General features: G+C 41.4%; 2 protein-coding genes across 2 annotated transcripts; one reads left to right on the top strand and one right to left on the bottom strand.

Annotated features, from left to right (window-relative positions):
* Positions 1-147: 147 nt before the first annotated feature.
* On the top strand, positions 148-18,802 carry nox4 (NADPH oxidase 4; the record flags this gene model as incomplete). The annotated part of the gene is made up of 18 exons (XM_080511508.1): positions 148-204; positions 625-720; positions 4,301-4,411; positions 4,580-4,664; positions 6,359-6,456; positions 7,594-7,621; positions 7,851-7,923; positions 10,238-10,318; positions 11,237-11,399; positions 12,189-12,353; positions 12,554-12,616; positions 13,641-13,701; positions 14,816-14,897; positions 16,212-16,331; positions 16,434-16,542; positions 16,863-16,931; positions 18,450-18,550; positions 18,664-18,802. 18 exons carry the CDS (start codon positions 148-150, stop codon positions 18,782-18,784), a joined length of 1,683 nt encoding a protein of 560 aa, XP_080367634.1. The 3' UTR covers positions 18,785-18,802.
* Positions 18,803-21,447: 2,645 nt separating this feature from the next.
* On the bottom strand, positions 21,448-25,836 carry tyr (tyrosinase; the record flags this gene model as incomplete). Its single annotated transcript, XM_080513613.1, has 5 exons — positions 21,448-22,504; positions 22,591-22,772; positions 23,500-23,647; positions 24,210-24,426; positions 25,009-25,836. The coding sequence occupies 5 exons, from the start codon at positions 25,834-25,836 to the stop codon at positions 22,257-22,259; spliced, it is 1,623 nt and encodes a 540-aa protein (XP_080369739.1). The 3' UTR covers positions 21,448-22,256.
* Between the last annotated feature and the right edge of the window lie 1,800 nt (positions 25,837-27,636).

Below are 27,636 nucleotides of genomic sequence, written 5' to 3'. Positions count from 1 at the left end.
GAGAGAGAGAGAGAGAGAGAGAGAGCGAGAGAGAGAGAGAGAGAGAGAGAGAGAGAGAGAGAGCAAGCCGCGGAGCTGCGGGCAGGACGGATCGGATCCCCCTGCGCCCGGACGCAGCGACACTTTGGCGGAGAGTTTTGCGGCACCATGGTGCTGTCGGTGCGGAGCTGGGTCGCCAACGAAGGAGGGAAACACTTCGTCCTGGTGGGGAAGAGTTCACTCACACACATCTGCATCTGTGCATTATGTAGGGAACTGTTGGAGGATACCATACTTCAGTGTTATGACTCTTTTAAAAAGGCTACCTCCCAGAAAAAAAAAAAAAATTGGCTGTATTGATCATTTTATTACTGCGTAAGAAGGAGTTTTCTGCACTTTGTAAGTCTCTGTTGTAAGATGTAAATTCAAAAACAAATTTGCCCCCCCCCCCCCAAGGACAAGTAAATCAAATTAACCAAGTAAATCTTGGTTAATTTGAGTTTTATTTTGATTGTCATTTTGCTTCCTGTCATTGAACGTGTGCAGACTTTACTGTACATCCTGTACTGTTAGTGGATGAAGTTTGTGTGTGTGTGTGTGTGTGTGTGTGTGTGTGTGTGTGTGTGTGTGTGTGTGTGTGTGTAGATGCTGTGGCTGGGAGCTAACACCTGGCTGTTCCTCAAAACCTTCCTGCTCTACTCCACTGGGCAGCAGTACCACTACCTCTACAAGATGCTCGGGGTGAGACACACACTTTTTTCAAGCTTACTTTGATAATTTACAAACATTTTGTGTTGTGGTTGAATGATTTGTGTGCCCTGTCAATCCGTGACAGGATTTGAAACATAAAGCTCTGTAAACCTGTTATTTGACAGTGTATTGTTCTGGAAAGCTGGGAAGCTGGAAAGGTCCCACGTCCCAATTCTGTCTGACTGGGAACTTCCCAATGGGAATCAAAACAATCAATACAATGACATTTGTGCATATATCTGAGAAAAAGTGGCTCTAACTTGTGCACTCTGTAATGAACAAGCTAATTTAGTTCGAGTACAAAAAACAAACAAACCCAGCCGTATGTCTTGGGGCTGTGTGATGTTAAATCATTGCACACGATGCGATAATATTGCCATGGTGTTACTTGGTGTAGCTAATTTCCATGTCTATTGAAATGTGCTCTTCCAATAGAGTACTACTCTTTTTAATGAATTCTGATAAATCACACTTTTCTTTTGTGTTGAAAAGTCATTCCTTTTGAATTCACAGTGCAGGTCTGTCTTTTACAATATGTATATTGCACGGGTTGATATTGCGATAATGACAATGAATTTGCGTTAGATTGTGTATTCTTCTTCCTATTTGTATGAATAATACTGACTTTACAGGACGAGCTCATTTTCATACTGTCAAGTCTCACCAGGAGCTATTGAGTGCAACCAAATCAATCCCTTGTTAACATATTTAGGAAACATTTTGAACTGGCCTGCTTTTATTTAGATATCTTGAATGTATAAAACACAGAGCATAGTTCAGTATGGCGCCTTGTGTAATCACTCCCGGCCTGCCGAGTCATTTCTGCGTACCTTTCTGTAATGCATTACATGCTTTGCCTTCTGAAATTATCCAGTTGTCTGCCTTCATGTATTTAACATATTATTCCCTGCATTTGTGTCTATTTCTCTTTAAAGTTGAATGCAACATGTCTTGACGATTTTCCATGTAATCCTCCGGTGGACCTGATGCCTTTTCGTATATATATATATTCGTATAAAACCTTATTCAGATTGCTTGGAGGTCTGAAGAGAGAGTTGCACACCTGTTGCTGCAAGTCTTTAATGGGCTCATTCTTTAGGACTGGTGTCGCCCCCTCCACTCGCCTGCTGTCCCCTCACAGGTGTCAGGTGCTTGTTTTTTCCACAGTGGTGTGTGTGTGTGTGTGTGTGTGTGTGTGTGTGTGTGTGTCAGTACACAGCAGGTCTGCATTGCTTCCTTTGCTTTTTTTGTTGTTGTCATTTTGGATTGTGACCTACATAATTGCGGAAAGGAAAAAAAAAAAGTTCTTCAGAGCAGGTTTGTGTGATGAATGTCTTACTGTCACATGCAGGTCTCACGAGGCTGATTTCTGGCTTGAACCGTTATTATAGCCTTGAACTGTGCATGTGCAGTCGCACAACCGAGGCTCCACAGGCACACAGTCGGGATTAGACTTGGATGCTTGCTGCTTGTTGCAGACTAATTTTCATCACATGTTATCCTGGATGTTTCTTTGTCTTTGCTGAACATCAGTGATATCCCACTGAGACTGTTGTTCGTCTAAACCTGAATTCATATTTACTCTCATCCCTTATTGCACATGCGCTGATGTCAGTTTAAATGTGCTATTTTTCACATTTATAGTACAAACTTGCCATGTTGACCAGCAGTTGATAATGTTTGGGAAGTTTGTGGCTAGATTGCTTTATAGTCACTTTTTGTTCTTTCTGCCTTTTTATGTGGTGTATACTGTGGTATATGCATCTAACTCACCAGGGTGCTTGCACTTGAAAAAATATATATATTTATGCATATTCAAGTGTTTTTATTTCCAATCATTTGAATCTTTGAATTTGAATCAATTTGCTGTTCACCATATAAATGCAATAACTCAGCAGTTAATAAGGGACAATTTACCTCACAGTGACAGCTTGGACATGTGAAGAAGAGAGTTTAAAGATAGTATGTTAATAAAACAAATAGTGGAAATAAATGTGTGTAGTTAGGACTGAACGGAGACACAGATGAAATGTAGTGGCGAGCAGCATGTGTGAGACACTTCACTGCCTGTACAGTGGGAGGCAAAGGGGAGAGAGGGGCAAGTGTGGGCACGCCACTGGTTTGAATGAATGCCTCGCCAGAGGGCTTAAGTTTGTGTGTGTGTGTGTGCGTGTGTGTGCATGTGTGTCTCAGCTTGTCAACGTGAGATGTGTATATATATATAAGCATTAATCATGCTTCACTTTTGAGGATTGAGATTTACCTTCAAAAAGCATCTTATCTCATTCACCTGCATGCCTCACTGCGTGTGTGTGTGTGTGTGTGTGTGTGTGTGTGTGTGTGTGTGTGTGTGTGTGTGTGTGTGTGTGTGTGTGTGTGTGTGTGTTAGGATTTTCCGTGGTGTCGGGGATGTACAGAAAGCAGGATATCAGATCTCCTGCTTGTGGTTTTGCAGTCAGCTGCTTCCCTTTGAGAAGCTGTGCCGAGTGGATGTGTGTCAAGTTTTAACAGGGCAAAGAACCTTCTGAGTCCGCTGACCTGCTAAATGTAGAGTTGATCTTTGACCTGTCGCACGTGACATCCCTGAGCATTGCTTGTCTTTTTTAACAAAAAATGTGCCGAATTAAATTCGTTGTTGTAACACCATTAAACTCCAGTAGATCTACAGAGGCTCGTCTCCAGCGTTACACACCCTCTCTTTCAGCCACACACCTTAAACGTCTCGCACTGGTGGTTTCATTTTCTCGGGTATAATCAGGGGAGACGGCACCCACGGAGCACACAGAGGCTGCCAAGAAAGTGTTTAAATGTGCTGAGTTTAGGAGACCCCAAAGCACATCCAGTGTTTCCACCTGAAAGGAGCTTTGATTATTGGGCTGCAGCTTGAGATTTGTTCAACCAGATTACACAGCTCACATCCTTCCGTGTCACTTCAGGTGAACTGCCTCGTTTTTTTGTTTTGTTTTTCCCTTCTCCCGGGCGTCTCGTGTTGCATTAGGATGTTGTGAGAATGAAACTTCACCTGCGACCCGAAGCCGTGAAACAGTGTGAAATCTGTATGTTTGCCAGAGTGTGTGTGTGTCATAAACATCTCCACACACACAAACAAAACAACACAGTGTGAAGGGAAGGGCTTTTTTTGTGTTGTAAATGATTCTTCCTGTCATTATTCTGAGTAGATGTTCCAAATGAGACCTTAGTTGTACTAATGTTTTATTTATAACATATGATGACAAACATGGAATTATTCTCTGAAAATACATGTTGCATTAAACTATTCCTGTCAGATTAGATCTCAGTGTGCCGCAGTTTTACTTTTTCCATCCGGTCATTTATTTGTAAGACGTTGGCATCATGTGTACCATTCTCCCTGTAGGTTATTGCAGATTATGATGATCTCTTAAAGTGTTTGTCATCACTTCTCCATTTAGAGAAAGACAAAGATAGTCATTGGTGCAGACGTGATGCGTCAAGTTCTCAGCTGGCCTTGATTACCCCAATGTGACCAGCTCAAATATGTGTGTGTGTGTGTGTGTGTCTGTGTCTGTGTGTGTGTGTGTGTGTTCCCCAGCTTGGCCTGTGCATCAGCAGGGCAGCTGCATCAGTGCTGAACCTGAACTGCAGCTTGGTGTTGCTGCCCATGTGTCGCTCCCTGCTGACTTTTGTACGAGGAACACACGTGGTAAGAGACACACAGAGAGTATAATGGGTGGCAACCCGGTTTGGGCTTTATAAGAGACAATATGGGACGATTGTTGTAAAGTATTGGAAAAGAAACACGAGGCGTGTGCATAACATTTCTGCTGAATCGCATCCACAGTCACGATACGGTTGTCTGTGTTACACTCAGGTATCAAGCAGGAAAACACGCAGACTGCTGGACAAGAGCAAGACCTTCCATGTGGTGTGCGGCGTCGCCATCTGCATCTTCTCTGGTAAAAACGCATCACCTCACCACACTTTCCATGCATCACGGGGCTGCGTTGACGTGTGTGTGTCTGTGAAATGCGGATAAATGAATCCAGGCTCTCTCAGCATTCCTCTTGTACCAGCTGTGATGTGCTTCGTGTGATTTTTGCTGTCCTGTGCGCGTGTGCGTGCGTGTGTGTTGTTGTTCTTGTGAGTCCCCACTCATGACATCATGGGAGCTGCATACAGCTGTGTATCCGCTGGGTCTCTCGCTGAGAGACTTCCTCCACTCATTTATTCACATTTTCTCTCCGAGGATCCCGGTTTGTGTGTCTACAGTTAATTGCGTGTCTCACAAAAGGTGAACAAGTGAAGCCAGTTCTTCTAACCACAGAAAACCACATGCTGTGACCTTTTCCTCTGTAGACATCCATCTAGTGTGTAAAGGCCATGCTTTCACCTTTTGGTCTAATGACTAACTTGACTAATAACTGCAATGGCTGCACATGAATAACGGAGAATAGTGTAGTACAGGGGCATGTCTTGGTGCTGAACGCGGTGATAAACCATCAGGACATTCAGTGTAAAACATGCAGGACTACGGCTCTCAAGGACCAGGGTTCCCTACCCCTGGTATGTAGAGCAGATACATGTTTTCTCAGCTGACTTGAAAACACGTTCCCTTTAACAAGAATCTGATGCCATTGTTTTGTGTATAATCAACACACTATGTCAAATGTTGTTGATATGACTTGTTTTCTTCAGCAACACAAAATAAACAATGAAACATAGCTTTTTGATGCATCTGGCCCTGAAGCTAAAGGCTAATGTTTGACAAAATCAAGAGTGTGTTTTTATTTTTATGACTGTCGTGTTATTCCATGGGCACTCAACTTTTCTTCCTTCAGCATGAATGACATGACAAACTCGTGGGAAGTTTGAGTAAGAACCGTGTGCATGTGTAGCCATGTGAAGACAGTAATGACCATGATGTACCAGTAGATGTTTAGGCATGATACAGCTGCTGTTTTTAAGGCACTGAAAAGCTTGAAACTCAATTAGTGGGGTGTTTACGCCTGTGACTCCAGTGTTTGATTTAGTTTTTGACTTTGCTTTGGACAAAAGGCTAATATCAGGACGCCTAAATGCTAAAACCGGCTGACAACCTGCCTTGGGTTATGTTCTCACGTTCCAAGAAAATCCTGAGGCAGCAAAGGACAATGAAGACAGAGCGGACGCAGCGATGGGAGAGAGACACCCACTAAGAGAAGAAAGAGAGAAGGAGAGGAAGGAGGGAGACGTGTGGGAGGCTTTGGGAGTGGGAAAGGATGTGGCCAAGAAAAAAAAGGACCCTTGTGTCTCATGATCACGCCCTCTAATACCATCAGCTGTTGAATGGCTGCATGGTTAGCCTATGATGTCAGCGAGAACTGTGTGTGTGTGTGTGTGTGTGTGTGTGTGTGTGTGTGTGTGTGTGTGTGTGTGTGTGTGTGTGTGTGTGTGTGCACGTGCGTCCGTGCGTCCGTGCGTGCCAGGAAGTCAGGAGAATTTTTGCTGACTGTTTTGCTGCATAGACAAAGAAATGTTTGTAGTTGTAAATATCCAGTGGCAGTTCATTTTGTTTCTTTGCAAAGAATCCGAGAGGCCTCAGGCGTTGTGTCTGTGCACAAAATGTGTGTTTGAAATCAGTGTGGGGATAATGCTGACTCTTCTTCCCCAGTCGTGCACGTTTCTGCCCACCTGGTGAACGTCGTCAACTTCAGTGCAAGCTACTCAGATGACTTTCCCTCTCTCAATCTGGCTCGCTACAGAGGAGAGGTAAACACATTTGTGCTTTCATGCTCTCACAAGCCTCCGTCATTGAAAATCCATCACTTAAGCCTTAATCGTCGAACAGATCTACGCTTCTATACACTGCCTCACTACATCTGAGAACAATGGTGTTCTTGAAACACATCTATGCCCCCATCTCACTGGGCTGCAACAAAATGTGAAAAGAGATAACGAAATATATGAAAATGATCGCAGGGATTTCAAACATGTTAAAAAATATTTGTATAACTTTGCAAAAAAGTCTTTTAGAAATAAACCTTCAGCATGAAAAAAGCTGGTCGTCATCAGCTCTATTTTGCTTGATGTTTAATGACAGAGAGATTGTCATCCTGGGGAAAGACTCACAAGTATCCATATTTATCAGGTTAATTGTTCTTTTTTTGTGTTATTATCACATGACTGTTCTAGGACATTCATACACTGGTTGTAAAACTGCCACAGGAGCCAAAAAGTCTGAATTCTTCTCCGTCAAATGCTATTTGCATCATGAGCCAGTGTTCATTGGCACCCAAATTTCACCAGAAGTTTTGAGATGTTTTTTCCAACACTTGTACGCAAAGTACCAAATTTAATGCAACTCCAATTGAAAACTGCTGTTAAAAACACATTTTTCTGCATTTTTGTGTAACTGCGACAGAGGGTTTTAAGGTCAGAACAAAAATTTAATCTGGAAAGTTGAGGTGTGTAATTGTTTGTCATTTTACATGCTTTGGACAATTTGCTCTAAAGCACAGAGTTTTATCTGATGTTGATTCTCCACTTCACATTTTGACACTATTTTCTGCAAAACACAAACATGCTTGAACAAAACAGTCCTCCAATACATAGTGACATTGGTGAGACAACTGTTCTCACGTCATCTGACAAGCTTTTAGTGTGACTCACGTGGACTAAATCCTTAAACCTGAAAGCAATAAGCCAATTCAGGAAGTGTGGACACTGCCTACACTTCTCAAAAGTGTCCAGAGTAGCAAACCATGTGTCTACTGACACTGAGCAGATTGCTGCTCCATCCAGTGACGTGTTGTTATGAATGTATGTTTTCTCATTAAAACACATGATTAGTCTAAAACTCGACTCAGACCTCGTAAACACTCATGTTTTTTTCTGCTTCCTGCTTAGGACCCCAAGCTGATCATTTTAACTACAAGTAAGTAAGAATTACTGATTCTTTTTGACTACTATTTTGTGGCGTCATTAAAATATTAAATGCAGTGCAGAGTAGTGATTTAATGAGGGAATTAAGAATTAAATCTGTTTCACCGTGATCACTTCTCTCATTATTAGTATCTATCTTTTTTTATGAAATAAGACTGAAAATCTCCCTTTATGACTTTTACATGTTATTTTGCTTGATATCTTTGTATATTCGTGTTTAGTCCCAGGAATCACTGGTGTCCTGTTGGTTCTTATCCTCTTCTTGATGTTCATGTCCTCCTCCTATTGTGTACGGTAAGGCAAACCAAATCCATCATCCATCATCGTTATCCTCGTAGCTCATGTGTTTCTGTTATGGGTGTATTAATAGAGGCGGATACACTTTGTCTCATTATAAAAATATACTGTATATCATCATTTAGAGTGACAGGCCAGTGGAGCTGTTAGCATGACAACGCAGAATTGCTTATCATGCTGTGCATTACAGTTGTTTTCTGTACATAATAAAGAAAATAAGAAGGGCGTGGTGAAGGAAAACAGATTTTGGTTGCTGACTGGATAAGCAACTTTCATTTGAATATATAAGAGCAACATTCAAGTCTTGCATCTACTTCTGTTTAAACAATGGCATGTCTTCTGTTTAAATCATGGCACACATGGCCCTTGCGTGTGTGGGCATGCGTGTGGTTGCGTGCGTGTGCGTGTCTCTTTGTGTCATGCCTGTTTGACTTTGTCTGGATTTTTTGACTCATCTTGTGAACAGAAGATGCAGACCATGATGAGACACGTTAACAGAGGGGCTTTTACAGCAAATCACAGCTCTGTCATTACTCGGGTCATGTGGGGTCAGCCGTGGTGCCTGTGTGCGGGCATGCGTGTGTGTGTGTGTGTGTGTGTGTGTGTGTGTGTGTGTGTGTGTGTGTGCGTGTGTGTGTATGGTTTCAGCAGTAATTGAACAGAGGATAAGAGGCTTTTCCAGACCACTTAAGGTTTTAGATAAGAGTTTGGCTCAATGGCTGGAGAGGTAGGATGGTGGCTGTTGCGTAGCGGAAGAATATTTGCATAATGAGTCACAGGAATCCAGCGATATTATCACTTCTAACGCTCTCAAGGTCATTAACAGTCTGTAGCTGACAGTACCCTTGCTGCATCAGGGTACCGGTGACAGTCACCAGAAACTAGGAAATGCCTCCCATGAGCAGTTTGTGTAGTGTGATGAACATTAAATGGGACCTATTTTTGGAGAAGGTTTAAGGGTGTTTCTTTTTATCCTTTTTTAATTTGTTTTTGCACTCTTATTAAAATTTTTTTTACAGAAGCACGAGCCACACCTATACACAAAATGTATTGCGACGAATAGTCTAATAGAAAAGAAACTGTATACAAAACAAAATGAAGAAACAACACATAACAAACAGGGATGGTTGGAAAAAAAAAATCATCAAATATATTGCAAAAGAAAGACAAACAAAGGTTTTGTTCCTTATTAAACACTGTATTTGTAGCTCAATATGTTATTGTCCTCGTTGTTCCAAAGAAACATGTCATTCATTCATTGTTGTCGGCTAAACGAGGAGCTTACCAGTGTAGCTTCAGAGGCTGTCTCCATCTATATAATTCAATTTTAATACAATAGCAGAGTGTCTGTTATTTTAGCGGGGGAATATGTGTTATTGAGGGGGCCGATTTGAGAGAAAATCTAGTGATTGTTTCATTCTCGTGACATCAGGAGGAGAATAATGGGTCTTTAGAAAATTTCTTTCAGATAATATTCTACAGTCCTCTATGTAGAGATGTGGCCGTGACTTCTCCGAAGGTAAAACAGGAAAAAAATAGGAATGAAGGATTATGATCAAATTGTGAAACATCATATGAGGCCGTTTTGTACATTTCATTCTATTCTAAAGCTTTATGTTTACCAAATATTCTTTTCTTGTCCAAGAGCTGAAGTTAGTACAAGTATTGTCTCTCCTGTTTATCTGGTGTGTTCATGCAGCTGGGACCTGGGGAAGTTATCTCTTGGAAAAGTAGCATTTTCTAGTTATGAACGATAAAATGACCATGATAAGAAACCATGAAAATCTGCATGTTTATGACAAATACCTTTGGTCATCACCTATAAGCCAAAACAGGGATGAAGAATATGTTTGATATAGAAATAACTGCATATATTTAAATGCATCAATTTGGAACCTTTCTACTTCCAACTTCAGCCATTAAAGGTCTAGAAAGAAAAGCCATTAAAAAACATTTTTTCCTTTTCAAGTCCTGAAAGAAGCTGCGTTTCAAGAGGAAGACTATAGTGTTTTTTGATCATGTTCATTGTTTGTTCATTGTTTACGGTGGGTTGTTGAGTGTAATGACCCCTTTATAATTGACCTCTGGTGTCCTGCTTGCTCAGGCTTTGAGCAGGGAGTCTGTGTGTCTGGTCCTGAACAAACATCGTCCTTTCTTTCTTCTTTTGTGTCTGTTTTCCTATTGGAATCACTTCTGTCCCCACTTTACCAAGTGAGTGTTCCTAATTTACAATTACATTTCTTCTTCTGACTCAAGTTCACTTGTGTTTTTTTGTTTTTTTGTTTTTTTGTTGATTTGCATTTTTTTATAGGATGTCCAACTACGAGATCTTCTGGTACACGCACAACCTCTTCATAATATTTTACATAGTCCTGATGGTGCACATGGTTGGGTAAGTTGCACTCAAATTGTCCGTGAGTCATTTCTAGTCTTTTTGCACCGTTTGTACAGTTTGTCTGTACAAGATACTCATCTGCCTCCCCTGAAATCTCAGCAAATATTAGCGACGCCGGCTCTGAACTGAAGGACTTAACTACGGCATCATTAGGGATCCTCCTGTATGGTTTTCTACTCATGAACATATTTTGGTATTGCTTCATTCCTTTTCAGATATCAGGGATGTAGTATTTTCTTCAACATAAATATAATTTGTGTGGCCTTGATTTTGATGCTGCACTATTTTATGTTGTATTACATCCTAGCTTCTGGATTAACTTCCATACCGATGTCAAGAAGCAATATTTGTGCTTATTATTAAATCCATGGCAACTCTTAGAAAGCGATAAATAATTATCCTCTGAATGGTGCAGTGAACGTCTTTGGATGAGGCTTTTTTGCATTTTGTCACAGTCCTTAACAATTAGCAGAGATGAAATAAAAAAAGTTAAAACTCATTTGAGCTTCGGTTGGCTGTACCGTTAAAACATTCAAGCTTATGAAAACTTCAAAGTTTTATAGTTTTATCTCAGAGTCAATGCAACGAATGCTGAGGAAAGAAAACCCTGCTTTGTGCAGTGATTCCCATCAGCATGGCGCCTGATATTCTGCAGCCTTCAGCAAGCATGTTTTATATAAACTCAACTGAACAGTGAGAACAGTTTTACTGAAAACTTGCTGTAAAATGTTCATCCATCTTTTATAGTGTCCAACACAGAGACTCTATCGTTCATAGCAGGTCGCGTATCTCGAGGAAATACACACACATTCAGAACGTGCATGATCACATGATCACATGATCACGGGGAGCATGTTTAACACCCTGAGTCCAGATGACCAAAGTCGCGGTGATTCTTGTCTTTCTTTCCATCAGTGGAGCTCTGAAGTATCAAACCAACATCGCGGCCCACCCCCCCGGCTGCCTCAGAGCCAACCAGAGCAGCACAGAGCAGCAGCGCCTGGAGGACCTGGATCAGGCTGAAGATGAGGAGAGCAGATGCAGAGAGGAAGCTCACTTCCAGCCACACTATCCCCAGGTCTGTGTGGGTGTGTGTACGGCTGGAACATGCCTTCACTCTGTGTGTGTGTGTGTGTGTGTGTGTGTGTGTGTGTGTGTGTGTGTGTGTGTGTGTGTGTGTGTGTGTCTTTGAGCTGAAGACTTTACTTGTGTTATGGGGTTTATGTATGTGCCCTTAAGGTGAACGCTGTACACGTGTTCTGAGCACTTGGGAGGTGTTGGAGGGAGTCGGCCCCCTTTATTAGAGGTGTAGTGTGCTGTTTGGGAGGGGCTGCCATCCCCTCTCTACATCAAGCCCTGTGTTTGTGTTTTTTTTTTTTTTTTTTTTTGTGCGTGTGTTTGTGTGTGTGTGATTATGTGTTTGCACATGGTTGTTAAGCAACAAGACAGTTCCATAAAATCCCCCTAAAACCTGACTGTGCTCCGTGGGCTTTACTGAACCTGTGAGCAATTAGTCTCTCGCAGGTAACCGCCATCACAAAACAAAACACTGCACACTGTGATAATGATAAATTCAGTGGATATTCTCATGGATGTACTCTCTGTGCGGCTGGATTGGGTTCAGAGCTCTCCGTCTGTTAGGATAATAGGAAACAAGCAGGGAGAATTGTAAAGCTTGGACAGATCACAATAGATGAAGATAGTTAAAGTTCAATTCTAACAAATGTATTCATATTTAATAAAAAGTAGAAGCGTACATGTTTTCAAATCCGAGTGAATGATGCTTGACTCTTTTTCAAGCTGCCTTGGTCGATTGTGCTGACATTGTACTTTTGTGCTGCATTGTGCCTTTTTGTCATGCATGTAGACTTGGCTTTGGGTGTCCGGCCCACTGTGTCTCTACTGCGTGGAGCGCTTCTACCGCTACATCCGGAGCAGTGACCCTGTTACCATAGTGACGGCCATTCGTCACCCCTGCGATGTCATTGAGTTGCGCATGTTGAAGAAAAACTTCAAAGCTCGGCCTGGACAGGTGAGAGGACACAGTCCAGTACTTCTTATCAGTTCTGGGTTTTTTTTTTATGCATTGAAATAGATTTTGAAATGATTAAAACATTTGGCTGCTCTCACTAGTTATTGTTTTTCTTTATTTATATATATCTATATATATGTGCCCTAAATCTAATCTCCTTTTTCTTTTTTTTTCTTTTTTCTTTTTTCTTTTTTATCCAGTATATTGTTCTCAACTGTCCAGGTGTCTCTTCATTTGAGAACCATCCCTTCACACTAACGACAGTAAGAATCTGAATAACTCAGTTCAATACATTCTTGACCCATGACACAATGAAAACACACACACACACACGCACGCACGCACACACACACACACACACACACACACACACACACACACACGCGCGCACGCACACACATGCACACACGTAGTTATAAAGGTATTCAGATTTTCTCTCTCCTGGCAGAGAACACACAGTTCTGTCTCCTTCGACATCCCCCCACCCCCCTCCATCACTGACTCACTCTTTTATTGACAGTTGTATTTTCTTTCCTGGTCAAGTTTCCAGTCTTACTTCACTTTACATAACTCAATAGGATTAAGAAATACTTCTGTATACATTGGGTACAGAGACTTTTCCAGAATCACTGACACTCGCACACTCGCACACTCGCACACTCGCACACACACACACACACACACACACACACACACACACACACACACACACACACACACACACACACACACACACACACACACACACACACACACACACACACACACACACACACACACACACACACACACACACACACACACACACACACACACACACACACACACACACACACACACACACACACACACACACACACACACGTACTTGCTGTGAGAGACAGAGTTAATAGCAATGTGAGCATGCCTCTGCCTGGTGTGTTGTGGAGCTTTGAGGAGGAGGGCAGAGAATCACACTGACAGAGAGCAGACAGACCCCTGAGGCTACTAACGCTGTCTGCCAACAGGAAGACTGTGTGTGTGTGTGTGTGTGTGTGTGTGTGTGTGTGTGTGTGTGTGTGTGTGTGTGTGTGTGTGTGTGTGTGTGTGTGTGTGTGTGTGTGTGTCCATTGTTAAATCTGTACTGTAAGTACTGTACATGTGCTCTGGTTGGGTGTTTGTGTGCATACTTGGAGTGTGTGTGTGTGTGTGTGTGTGTGTGTGTGTGTGTGAGAGAGAGAGAGAGAGAGAGAGAGAGAGAGAGAGAGAGAGAGAGAGACTAACTGTCTGCTCCTTAACTCATTGCAGTGTCCCACTGAGAACAAGAAAACTTTTGGCATTCATCTGCGAGTTGTGGGAGACTGGACTGGTGGGTTCACACACACACACACACACACACACACACACACACACACACACACACACCACACACACACACACACACACACACACACACACACACACACACACACACACACACACACTGAGGAACTGAGGATAAAGGATTAGACAAACAGGCGTACAGACGAGATAGACCTGTATCCTGCCCTCGCCCACAGTGAGCTGAGGTCGGTACCAACACTCGGCAACCTTGAATAGGATAAGCGGGATGGAGGATGGATGGATGGATGGATGGATGGATGGGAATAAAGTCTCTCCACTCTTCCATCACAGGATGAAAGTTTCTTGTTTTGCCCTCCATTTCATTCTCACTTCTCTCAGGGGAGGAGGCATTTCCAAAACCTTTTTTTTTTTTTTAGCATTCGGGTCACTCCTTATGTCTCAATTTGTGTACATTTCCCTTCATGTGTGTGTTTATGTATGCGTGTGTGTGTGTCATTGTTACTTTGATGGTAGCATTGTTCCCACGAGTGGAAAACCAGATTTGTCACAAGTGCACATTCATAAACAACCATTTAGTTTGTTGGATCACATTAGAGAACTGAAGGGATTCTCACAATCACAAAGAAATGCAATAAGAAACTCTTCTTTTTCCTGTTTTTGACAGCAGCAACGTTTACTTCATACACAACCAGTGAGATAAAAGGGCTGACACCAAAGAGACTGCATCAAATGAAAGAACATGTTAACTCCTTATTTTACACACACACACACACACACACACACACACACACACACACACACACACACACACACACACACACACACACACACACACACACACACACACACACACACACACACACACACACACACACACACACACACACACACACACACACACACACACAGGAAGCGAGGTTGATTTGTTTGTTTTGGCCCCTTAATCTGCTGCAACAACAACATACTGTAAGGAAGTGGAAAGAACTGAATTGGATTGTATATTTAACCAACATACCTATGTACAGAACTGTTTTTTTTATTTTTTTATTTCAAAGATTATGTGTTATTTGCAGTTGACACTTTCTATGAGAGTTTTGAGTAAATAAAGTAATGTGTACGTACTACTAATGTCTACTCAGAACGCTTCACACAGCTACTACTTCCTCAGCCGACAGTCAACTTGGAGATCCTTCCCATGGTCCACCAGAGGAGATACCCAAAGTACGTTACTGTGCGTGTGTGTGTGTGTGTGTGTGTGTGTGTGTGTGTGTGTGCGTGCGCCTGTGACATTGTGAGTGATGTGGCTGACATGATTTCTCATGAAGGCCCAGAATTGCAGAGGGGCCGAAGGTTTTGACCCCTTGACCTACGACTCTGTGCTCTTCCTGCTGTTGTGTTTGCGAGAGCGACAGGCAGGGGGAGAGAGTTTGCTAGGAAGGAACAAGCTTTTATGTTTTGACAGTAAACTAGAGCTAAATAAACTGTCAACCCCCCCCCCCCCCCCCCCCATGCTGTGTCTCAGCATTAACTGTGGTGAACCACAGTGATCACATTTAATTTCTATTGGTTATTTAGTTCTGAGAAAAGTCAGAATCCTCATGCAGAAGCATACATTTCATAGCCATAATGAGCTTTATGCTCTTGTGGCTTTCTCTGAAGCATTTGTTGACATGGCCATTTTGGAAAAACAACCCCCACCCATCTCTGTCAGCTCATGTCTACATAAATACACAAGTGTATCAACACATCAGCTCCTCTTCAGTCAACGAAATCCATGTGAACTTGCAGAAAAGGCTTTTTCCTACGCTGCGTCATGGTCATGAAAATTCATGACAGCATTTTATCTGTCTGGGTGCAGTTAAAATTATACTGACAAACTGTTTATTCAAAAAGTGTGGTTGGTATACTTTAACTATTTCTATGAATTCTCAAATGTATGTGAGCTTTTATTTGTGGTCACTCTTGCCTTGCATGCTTTTTGGCTTCCTTTTGACTTGGCTCCTGGTATAAACATGCTTTAGTGATGGAAAAGTTGCTTACAAATACTGTTCATTATCCTTCACAAATCTTTATGAAATTTTTAAGTTGACATTTAATTGGCTGTTCTGTAGCGTAATTTTGCATCTGGGTGTTTTGTTACATGTTGGTGTGTGTATATTTTTGAGGACACAACTGTTTGAGCAGCTGTTGTGTTGATGACGGGTGTGTGCGTGTGTGTGTGTGTGTGTGTGTGTTTGGGGTATCACTGTCTGTCAGTCATCCCCCAAACACACATACCACACACACACACACACACACACACACACACACACACACACACACACACACACACACACACACACACACACACACACACACACACACACACACACACACACACACACACACACACACACACACACACACAGGCACACAAGCTACAATAAGACTGGGATTTATAACACAGGATGTTTATATGCTTCCTGCATATAATTACACTTGTATTTGTTTATATTCTTAGTGTTTTTTTGTGTTGTGTCTGCATTGTGTGTTCAGGCTTTACGTGGACGGCCCTTTTGGAAGTCCATCAGAGGAAGTGTTTAACTACGATGTCAGTCTTTGCGTTGCAGGCGGAATAGGAGTCACGCCATTTGCCTGTGTGCTCCATGCTCTGCTGTGAGTTCTATTAAAAATAAAAATCATACTTTTAAATGACATATAATATGAGTACTTACCTACACTTTTTTTTTTTGCATACCCCTCCTGTTGTGCACAAAGTGACGGCTGGACGGGTTTGAGGTTGCAGAGGCTGTATTTCGTGTGGGTTTGCAGGGAGCTTCAGTCCTTCTACTGGTTTTCAGAGTTATTGATAGCGCTGCATCACAAGGTCAGTGATGTCTAAATGTTATTATCTTCAAATCTCATTATGCATTTGACCTCCTTCAGTGTTCAGACAGTCAACATGATGTCATGGAATTAACTTTGCAAGTCAAGTGAGGCTCAACTGTTTCACAGTATCAGCAGATAAGAAAATGTTAGTTAATGCAGGTTAAATCCTTTGTAGCTCTTTATACATATACTCCTAATGAGTTCAAAGAAACATGGGCAATAAAAGTCAACCTTTCTTATTAACAACATATACTAGTAATTTGTCATTTGTCAGCTGTCATAAACACTCAACATTTATTTTTTGTGTTTGTCTTTTAGCTTTGGCAAGAAAATAGACCAGACTACTTCAATTTGAAACTGTACGTCAGTCAGACGGACAGCCTGCAAGTAAGCATGACACGCACGCACGCACGCACACACACAAATACTTGTGTTTATGCTTTATGGGGACAATTAACCTGTTGACCCTCTTGAAACCCCATCATTACTGCTCCCCAACTCTGAGCTCTAAATCTTCCCCAAACCTTAAACTAAATAATACTAATTAATACTAAATAATTATTAATGAGGATTTCTTTTAATAGATGCGATGCCAATCAGACTTTATGAACACTGTCCAATAGAGGGCAGTATCTTACAGCCAGACCACACAGTCATGAGTCAAGCCTTGAATAGAGTCTGCTGTTATATTGTCTCCAGACTTGTCAAGAGTTAAAACAGGAATTAAACCACTTCCAGGATTCTCTATAAATATAGTTATATTATTACTTATTTTGGAGCAGCGTCAGCTTTACGTGTGAAAACACATTTGCGTGTCGAAATATTTATTCATCTCTGACTCTAAAAAGACTGTTTATTATTCTTAATGTAATCATGTGATTGAATTAAATGGAACATTCTGTAAATAGATGTGGATTTTTCTTTCTTTGTTTATTTAAGCTGTTATGATTAGCAGGTGAAGCAAATATTAAAATCTTCACATGATATCAGTAACGCTCTCTTGTCACCTTATAGAATTAGTTGTGTTGTGTGAAGGTGTGTTTCCTGTGTTCAATGGATTCACAGTGGGCGCTACTACTCTGGGCCTTTCGGTCAAACCGAGACAGCCCGTTGAAAGTTTCAATTGTTTCTTTCAATATCCTGTTATTTGAAAGATTAAAGTTTGTTTGCGAAATAGGAGGCTGTGGAAAATAAGCTTTGGTGCTTGTTTAATCTTTTAACATTTGATATCCATTCAAATGGATTTTCAATATGTATATATATTTTTAGATATTGTTTGCTTTTGTCAGTGCTTCATTTGAGTATTGGACAAACTTGTCAACTCCGAGTGATAGGGATATTGCATGATAACAATCTTTGACTCACAGAGCCAGCTCCTCGTTAGTATAGTGGAGAGTATCCCCGCCTGTCACGCGGGAGACCGGGGTTCGATTCCCCGACGGGGAGAAGCAACCTTTTAAAATTGAGTTTCCTGAATAAGCAGCTGAGTTGGTTTACGAGCAGCTGTGAATCATCTTGTCTGTTGTAAATCAGCCACCTCTAAAAGAAGGTTAAAGGTTAACTCGGCTACGCTGAACACATAGTAGGGGCTTTAATGTCCTGACAGGGAAGTATGGACTTTGTGCTTATATGTGACAGATTTTCTTTTGGTAGGATTCTTTAGTGATATACAAACAACCCTCACAATTTGTGGCCACAGTATTATTGAGCTTCAGATAACATGTGAAGAAACGTAAACCATTACAAGCTGCTGTGGAATGAAGGTGATCAGAAGCTTTGGACAGATGTAAATACCATTAAATGGAGAATCTGCTGTTGGGATGGATTTTATTCTCTTGTGAATAGAAAAAGAAGATCAGAGCAGGGTTGTAGCAGTATTGGTAATATTTTCACTTAATTTTCCAGACCATATCTGAGGAGAGATATCGCCCGCTCACATCAAGACTGCTGGTTGGTCGACCCAGATGGAAGTTGCTTTTGGATGAAATTGGAAAGGCCAACAAACAGTAAGCGGGGGGTGGGAGGGTGAGGGTTGGGGGGTTATTCATTCAGTGTTTAATCATTGTTGTAAAACCTATTCATCTTCTCACATCCGTTCCTTTTCTTCGTGTGGTTTCAGTAAGCGTGTCGGGGTGTTCTGCTGTGGACCAAAGGGCATCTCAAGGACTCTTCACAGACTGTGTAACTCAGCCCGACCCTCAGGAACTACCTTTGAATTCAATAAGGAGTCTTTCAGCTGATTGAAAAATTATTTTTTTACTTTTTTTTTTTTTTTTTTCTACAATCTTTAAAAAAAACAAGCACTCTATGGATGGATTATCTTTCATTTTATACTCATTCTTAAATTTGGAAGCAAACTGTTGGGTGTCAAATTACATCTAGGAAAAAGGCAAGAAACCCCCCCCCTCACAAACTTTATTTATACTTTGCATGAATCTCTACAGCCAGATTAACATGCTACATGTTGACCTCAAACCGGGAGCTTCAGAGGATTCACCTGCAGCATGTGAGAGAAACCAAAGAAACCAGTCCTGCTTCATGTCTCCACCCAAGATGCTTTGCTTTTGTCAAGTCGTTGCACCTTGTTCAACCCCCCGCCCCCCTTCTCTCTCTCTGTGGAGTAAATTTGTTCCCTTGTGTTGGAGTCTAACGTGAGAAATAGTCCCTCCTCAGCCAGGCGTTCCTCCACCATAAAAGAAAGACAATGTTACACAAGAGAGGATTCATCCTTCAGTGGGCCAAGGCTCGTTCGTCTCTCAGGGATAAGACTGATTATTAAAACACATTCATAAAACAGTGACCTGCCAAGTGCAATGTGCTTTAAATGAGTGTTAACCAAAACAACTATTGTTCAGTGAATCATTATTGGATTCAAAACTGACACCTAACAACCTCTACCAACCAAAAGTCGAACCAAATCAACATCACTTGTCAATGACATGTTTTTCTTCACATTCAAAGTTGTGGATTATTTTCTACTCCACAAGAAATCACTGGGCACTTTCACTGTTTTTGTTTAAAATACAGTTCGATGTCTTTTTAGTTCAGTTCATGTGTTTCAGGAGCCTTTGAAAATGGATGGGACGTTCAATCTCTGTAGATTCCATTGGTGTTTGTTTGTGAAACTCATTGATTACAGATGGTTTGTCAACAAGCTGTGCAAAGCTTAATAACATCTCATTCATTTGAATGAAGTGTGTTGGCGACAGGAACATGCCGGCCGGGCGACATTTGCTTCCATGAAAGAGAGAAAACAAACAATAAACACTGGTGTTCTTTCGCTTTTAATTCTGTTGTTAAAAACCTCTGAAGACCCACACTAATTTAGGCCCCGTTTGCTCGACAACGTTTCATGTGACACCTTGAAAGGTTAAAAAACACTGCAACAACGAACACACTGACAGTCTACCCGGCCACGCGAGGGCGCTGTTGCTTGTTTTTGTAATGAAACCTGTAAACGTGAACAGAATTGTGAGTACCTGACATTGTTATGGACAGATGACGAATCAGATGTTATCAGGGGTGAGTCTCAACTATAAAACTACAGATATAGACTATATAACTAGACGAGTCATACCACTCTGGGGGCCGCCATGTTAATTTACACGTGCATAAGAAGGAGCTATTTATCACGGGAGAGATGCGCCTGCGCAGTAACAAGCACTATAGAGCCACAGACAGTCTCTGCAGGGATGGAATCGTGCCTATGAAAGAAGAGTTCTGCCCTTGGAGCCGGTATATAAAAGTCAAGAATGGACCCACCCAAAAGAGAAGAACGTTTTTTGTGTACACTTTTGGTTGTCATGTAAACGGGGCCTTGGTATTGTGGTCGAGACAACCCAATAAATGCTGTGCACATATGTGGACACCAGGTCCCAGGAGGGTTTAAGAGTCTAGTCTTTTTTTAAATTGTTCTGCTCTATCTTATGCAAAGAAAATCTAAAATTCAATTTAAGCCAGTATATCAGTGTTTTTCCCCATTTTATTTATTGTTTCAAGTTGTTCAGCAACCTTTTTCAAAATGTTGACCATTTTCTTTTGTTATAATATCCTGTTTATAATAAGACAATTGTGAGTGTGATGCTGCTTTATCAATTCCCTGTCAGCATTTAATTTGAAAGATGTCAATGTTGGGGCCACTGGGATTGTTTCACATGATCAATAACAGCGTAACTCGATATGTTTGAAAAACGTGCTTCTCTTGAATTGTATAATGTATTTTTTTTAAATGGCCTTTTTAAGAAGAAGAAAAAATAAGTGAACGTTTTTTGTATTTATTATATTTTGATTAAATGTTTTGTTTTAAAAGAAAATATAAGTGCTACTAAGAAGTATAGGTGATGTAACGATTTGCAAGCAAGGTAACTAAACTCTATGAAATTGTGTAACAAAGTGAATGACAACAAACTGGACAGAACATTTCAATTTTCTAAGTGAAGAACAGCATGAGTTGTGATGTTAAGGTCTGTAGCTATACACCATGATAATAGTGTCACTCTTCAAGCCAAAAATTGTCACTGGAAACAAAAGACAAACTATATCCATTCAGTTAGATTTCTACCAAAATGCACAATTTCCTGAGTTTTAAAAATGTGATGGTCTTTGGGAAAGTCTGTCTATTTAACATGATCAAACAAATCCCAATTGTTTAGGATCAGGTTTCATTTTAATGTTGCACAGAGACTCATGATTATTCTTTTTTTCTTATATCATGATACTGCCTCAAGCATTAAAAGACATCTTGGTTCATTTGGGTTTCATGCCTGTTTTCACAATATGTGTATGGTAATAATGATCCACTCAAACCACATTGACAGTTGTTGACATATTGGTTAGGAAAATGAGATCATTCCAGACTGAACTGTTCATTTGTTGTTATAAATTGTTTATTCAGTTTGAGGAATTGAGTCATGCAGCACTTTGAATAACTTTGAACAACCTGAGCAGCTCCAGCTGACCTGACCAGAGTTTAATCTGAAATATATACGTGCCGAGCTGCCACGCACTAGAGCTACTTCCCCGTAAACAGAATTACACTGACATCAAGTATAACAGAATGATCAAATAAATTACACGAAGTGTGGCTCTGTTCAGGCTGCCCATGAAAAGAAAAGACCACAATTTTGGCTGATCCAAACACAGTGCATCTCATGTTGTATTTAAAAACTGGATCCATACACGATGTCCATATGTCATACATATGTGAGTTTTTGTCTCAGAGCTTATTGGTCATTGTATGGGTTGGAACCACATATCATTCAAAAGCTGGGTCTGTGCTACACCTTTTCGGAGAACCATAAAATGATTTTTTTTTACCCCCCATCAAAATCTCTGTAAATGAGTGCACATTTAAGAATTAGTCGGAAACTTTCACCAACGTCTATTTATGAAGACACATTGCTGATGTGTTTCAATGTAAAGATCACAAATAGAGTTCACAAAATGTAAATTTTTGCGGTCGCAGACATTTGAACAGCAAAGTGCACACGATCGTGAGGGAATAGCTGGGTTTTATTTGCAGTGAGGGATCTGACTGTGAATAAGTCTCACTGGCTGGTATCTCCAGCTACAGCTTTAAAATTGATATTATATATATTATCGGATATCAATCACATGAGAGGAAGCAGAATTTAAGTTCTTTATCGTTTCACTGTTTTCATGAATATAATGGGCTTCTTTTGTTTATAGATGCATAGATAATGTCTTTGTTTATTACAGAGTGGTCTGATAGGAAGAAGAACCTTCCTCGGAGCTGCTCTGGAGTAGTGGCTGCCTCTCTCCATAGCTCTTTGCTCTCTTCCTCCTCTGGCTACGCTTCCACTTCCTTCTCGCAATGACAATCACTGTTGCAAAGATTGCTGCGATCGCAGCCCCGAGGATGCCGGCTCCCAGGAGCCACTGCCAGATCTCTTGGGCCTGCTCGATGTAAGGCGTCAGGAACTCCTGGACGAACCTCTGGCCTGAAGTGAGACGGACATGACAAGACAGGAAATGACCGACTGTGTATCAACACATTTATTGAATTTGTCTGCAGTTAAACACTGACCAGGGTCTAACAAGTAGGCGTACTCAAATCCCAGGGCTTTGTTGGACAAGAAATAATCTCCATTTCGATAAAGAGGAAAGAAGGGCACCATGTAGTAGCCATCGTTGTGGCCAATAGGGGCATTGGCACTTGGATAGTTGGCACGGACAGGCTGGTGAGTCCTCAGCCAGCGTTCATAGATGCTGTAGAAAATAAAGATGTCAAGGACAAAGGATAAGGGGGATATGAGGAATGGAAAATTGACTTGAATGCAAGACTGTCAGCATTACGAGCAAATACTGACGTTAACCTTTATATAATGGGTCTCAAACTCATTTTAGTTCACGAACCAACATTGAGACAAATTTAAACTCAAGGTGGCCAGATCAGTGAAATTATATTGTAAAAGAGAAGAAACATCAAGAAATGATGTTCTTTTCGTACAAACAACTACAAGAATATTCGGAAAAACTCAACATTTATGAAACAAATTCTGGATTGTGGTATTTTTTAAACAATTACTCCTTTTGAAATACATATAGTGAATAGTCTGAAACCCATGTCCTCCCTATGAATCCTATGCTTATCTCTTTGAATTTTGTTGCATCCAATCAAAAGACTTGAGTTTGTGCTGTGTTTGTAAAATCTGAGATCTGCCATCATGTTTCTCTTTAGATTTCAGCTCATGCGTTTTAATCAATCCTACTTATGCTAAGAAGCAAGGTAGCTGACTTTCACTGTCGTTTGCTTATTAAGACAGTGTGGCTCCAGTGGACAAATAAGGAACAGCAGTTATTCTTAGAAACGTCTCAATTTAATTTCCATTTTCTTTTCTTCTATTAATGTCTTCTTGTTATTCTTACACTACGAAGGGGTGAATTTTCCTTCTGGCAGGCCGGTTTTGTCCCTGATTACCCATAAATATTGTACCTGTCAATGAAAGCATGGTGGAGCAGGAATATGGGGTCGTTGGCTGAACCCTGGACGGAAGACATGGAGCCATTCATGAAGATATGTAAAGCGTTGTGCATGGTGCTCTGGCCCGGCACTATCAAACCAGTCTCTGGATTTGCAAAACCTGACAGAGACAAGGACATGAAACAGTCAACAATAAATTAGAAACAATGCAAAGCAATGAGCACAGCATGGAGAGATAGACATGCTTAGACCAACAATAATAACATAAATAATTATAAAAGTTATGAGTAGATGGAGAAAAGTGTGGAGTATCCCAGAGCTCCACTGTTCAACCAAAATAATTAATTCAATTTGCTTCCCAGTTATTTTGTGATGCCATGCAGTCATTTTAAACACATTGGACATTTGGAACGTGTTTCTGATGTTTCTTCACAATTCCACTGGAAGCTTTTGATATAAATAAATTGGATTGGATCTGCTTATTGAACTTAAAAGTAGAGGATTATGGTCCCTGAATGGAATTGGTAATTCCAAATTAAATCATTTGGCTAATTCTCATTAAACAAGATTCAACATATGAGACAAAAATTTCTTTCGATCCACCAAGATATGTTTTATGTGTTTTCCTCCCTGTACTTTATCAGCATTGTATCAAAAATAATTAATTCTGCTTGTTCGGGCCTCGGTGGATGACGGCTGAGTATTCTTTAAAGATGTGTAACCTTCTATGACGTTCCTGAAGCTGTTGTTGGCAAAGCGGTCCATCGGTCCCGTCTCGTAGTCGCGCAGGCTCAACGTGAGCTCCACGTCAGCTGATGTGGGGAGTCGTGGAGTGCGGTTTGAGTCGTGGTTGCCAGGGTTACGCAGCAGTGGTCCCTCCCCAGTAGCGTTGCATAACACCTCACGGTTGTTGTACTCCTCCGGCTGGGTGCAGATCACCTACACACAGATGCATACAAATCTGTACACATCTCTCAGTAACAAGGTTTTATTGTCACCTTGATAAAAGGTCAATGATGTATCCTCCCTTACAGGAATGCTTTTTTTCCTCACCGAATCAAGGACTGAAATAAAAAGGGCAATAAAAAAGTCATAATATTATAATGCAGCAGTAGACTGTGTTTTGCATAATATACCCTTGAAGCCGGCTGATGATTGTTACTGAGAGTGTGAGTAAGAGTGGATATTAGTGAAAACAAACTGTTGTCGCACTCACAGCAGAAAGTGACTGGTAGTTATGGTGTAAATTACAAACATTTGTGGATTTCTGTGGGAAAAAAAGGACCTTGGCACCAGTTAAGTCCTCAAAAGGAGTGTTTTCTGTCTGTGTTGTTACATTTTCTAAATCAACAGAGGACGGATGGGTAACCTTTAGATGATCAAAGAAGTCTGTTTTTCTTTTACAACGGAAAGGAACTTTCACAAAATGATGGATAAGGAAAGATCTGCTTAAGTGTCTCCAAACAGAAACACTCAGTCAGATAGAGAGAGAGCGAGAGAGACAACCATTTTTTTTCTCACCTTCCATGAGGAGAAGACAGACGCAGGACTGATGAGGTTGGGGTTGAGGGGGCTGCGTCCACCCATCAGAGCGTCGGTGCACACCTCACAGGACTGGGCGTCTCTCCAGTCCCAGTAGGGGATCGTGAAGTTGAAATCTTCGGTCATCTTCCTTATCTCATTCTCCCAGTGAAGCAGGAACACTCTGTGCCAGGGCAGAAAGCCTGCAGACTCGTGGGCAAAGTCAATTTCTCTCCACACGTTCCCTGGTCCTCCCAGTAACGTGTCCCGAGACACATAGTAGTGCATCCAGACGAACAGGTCGTACGTGTTGATGTCAGAAAACCTGGGGTTCTCGCCGTTTTCACCCATCTCGGCTCTTGTTGCAGTGGCGATGACATAGTCACGGCTGATGGTGTTTTTAGCCAAGTTCAGATAAGAGATGAACTTCTGCTGCTCTGCATTCGACATGGTCAGGATGTTTCTGCGCACCGACTCTCTGTACGTCGCACAGTTTGACCCCCAGTAACCAAACTTGCATTCGCCACAGTTAAAGCCTCCATAGTTTCCGGCGCAGCGGCAAGTTCGGTTGAAGAAAGCCAAAGGCCAGCGCTCCCTGTCGTCGATCCCACTATGCGGGTACTGGGGCCCGTGGGGCTCCTCCGACACCAACACCTCCGTGCAGAAGCCACGGCCTGACAGGGCACCGCAGGCCGAGCCGTCCCCGTCCCACACAGGGCAGCACTCTTTGGTTCGGAGCCCTTCTGAGTTGGCACATGGGCGAGGGAATTGGCAGAAACAAGTACCAATGAGCTTCAGCAGAAGTAGAGACACACACCAGCTTCTCATGGTGAAAACTCCGGTCACAGAGGGGATGGAAACTCCTGTTAAAAAAGATAGAGAACTTGATTTCTGATTTCCTCGCAGATGTGGCGGCAAAGAAAATCACAAAACACAGTGCTGGCAAGTTGCTTCCAGGTAGCGAAAGCAGAGAGACATCAAATTACACACTCAATCAACTTTACTAATGAAATTAAAGGATTCCTTTTACGCGACATAAATTTAAAGTACCTGTATTTATCCACAAGAAGTCAACCAATTGTTCTAACTAACTGGTTTCTGAATCTTATCACCCTTCTAAGCTACCATCTAACCCGCTACTAAACCTCCCTGCACCCGCTCACTTGTGCACCCACCCAACAGTCAGCCTGCCTTCTCCCTACTCACTGAGCTGATTTGGGGGCTGTCCTCTCACAAAGTGTGTGATCTCAATGTAGTCTCACACACACACACACACACACACACACACACACACACACACACACACACACACACACACACACACACACACATACACACACACACACACACACACACACACACACACACACACACACACACACACACACACACACACACACACACACACACACACACACACACGTATGCGGGCATGTGAGCTCACAAACCGTCACATGCTCGGAATAATATTCTTCATTCTTATTTCATTTTGTCTTGAGAACAGCTGACCTCTGATCCACCGTACCCCAGGCAGACTGTGTGTGTGTGTGTGTGTGTGTGTGTGTGTGTGTGTGTGTGCGTGTGCGTGCGTGCGTGCGTGCGTGCGTGCGTGCGTGCGTGCGTGCGTGCGTGCGTGCGTGCGTGTGTGATTTTGAAAGTGACAAATAAGAGTTGGACAAGAAGCAGAAGTCAGGGGAGTGAAAAACTGATTGCAATGTGAATTACTGTTGCCAGTGTGACCTGAAAGGTCTGCAGGTCTTGTGCCATGGTCACACATCACATTCTCCTCTGGCCAAAGTCGTTAGCCGTCTGCACTTTTTGCAGGAATTGTTGTGAACTGAAAGACACCATAACATGAACAAAGCAATGTGTGAACATTAGAAAAACACAAATGTAGTATGGTTTGTCACTAAGCCGGGGTTTTTCTTGCTCTAAATTGCAAACAAGTACACCACAGTGCAGCCCTAACTTTGGCTCACTTAACATAGTTATCTGGAAAATTAAGAGACGTGCTGAATAAACCTAAGAAAACAGTGAGTGAAGTTGTGCAAAATCATTATTGCTTCACATGAATGAAAATGTTTTTGTAGTGGTTAGATAATTACATTCCTTGTACTTTCAAAATGAGGATAACAGCTTCAGGAATGTTTCTCTGCATGCAAAAGCTGCACCTTGGGTTTATTTATGAAACTTAATAACCAAACCTAGATTTTTTTTCCCGCGATAGAATATACAATATTTGCTGGTTTTGGTTTTATGGGTTAAGCAGTTTTACATTTTTTGCAATTTTAGATTCTTTAGACATTCTGAGATCAGCTCTTTTAGCATTCTGTCTCTTTAAAGTAATTTGACCAGTTTTAGTTGTATAGTTATTTACAGTTTTAAAAACCTCCAATAACAATTGTAATTTAAGTTGGTTTGCCTTTTAACAGTTGTTAGTTGTTCCCACCCGTTCAATTTGAACAAAATAGTCTAATTTGCAAACAAAATAAGGATAAAATAAAATTAGGGGTATATATACCACAAACTAAATGTTGTCATTTAAGATTGCTGCACTATTATGCCAGCATGCAGAGAGACTTTACTACTTGAGTTTGTTCTATGTATTAAAAGCAAAGTGTGTATGTT

Source organism: Blennius ocellaris (genome assembly GCF_963422515.1).
Source record: "Blennius ocellaris genome assembly, chromosome: 2".
NCBI lineage: Eukaryota > Metazoa > Chordata > Actinopteri > Blenniiformes > Blenniidae > Blennius > Blennius ocellaris.
The sequence above is the reverse complement of the archived record's forward strand: the minus strand, read 5'-3'. Positions and strand labels throughout refer to the sequence as shown.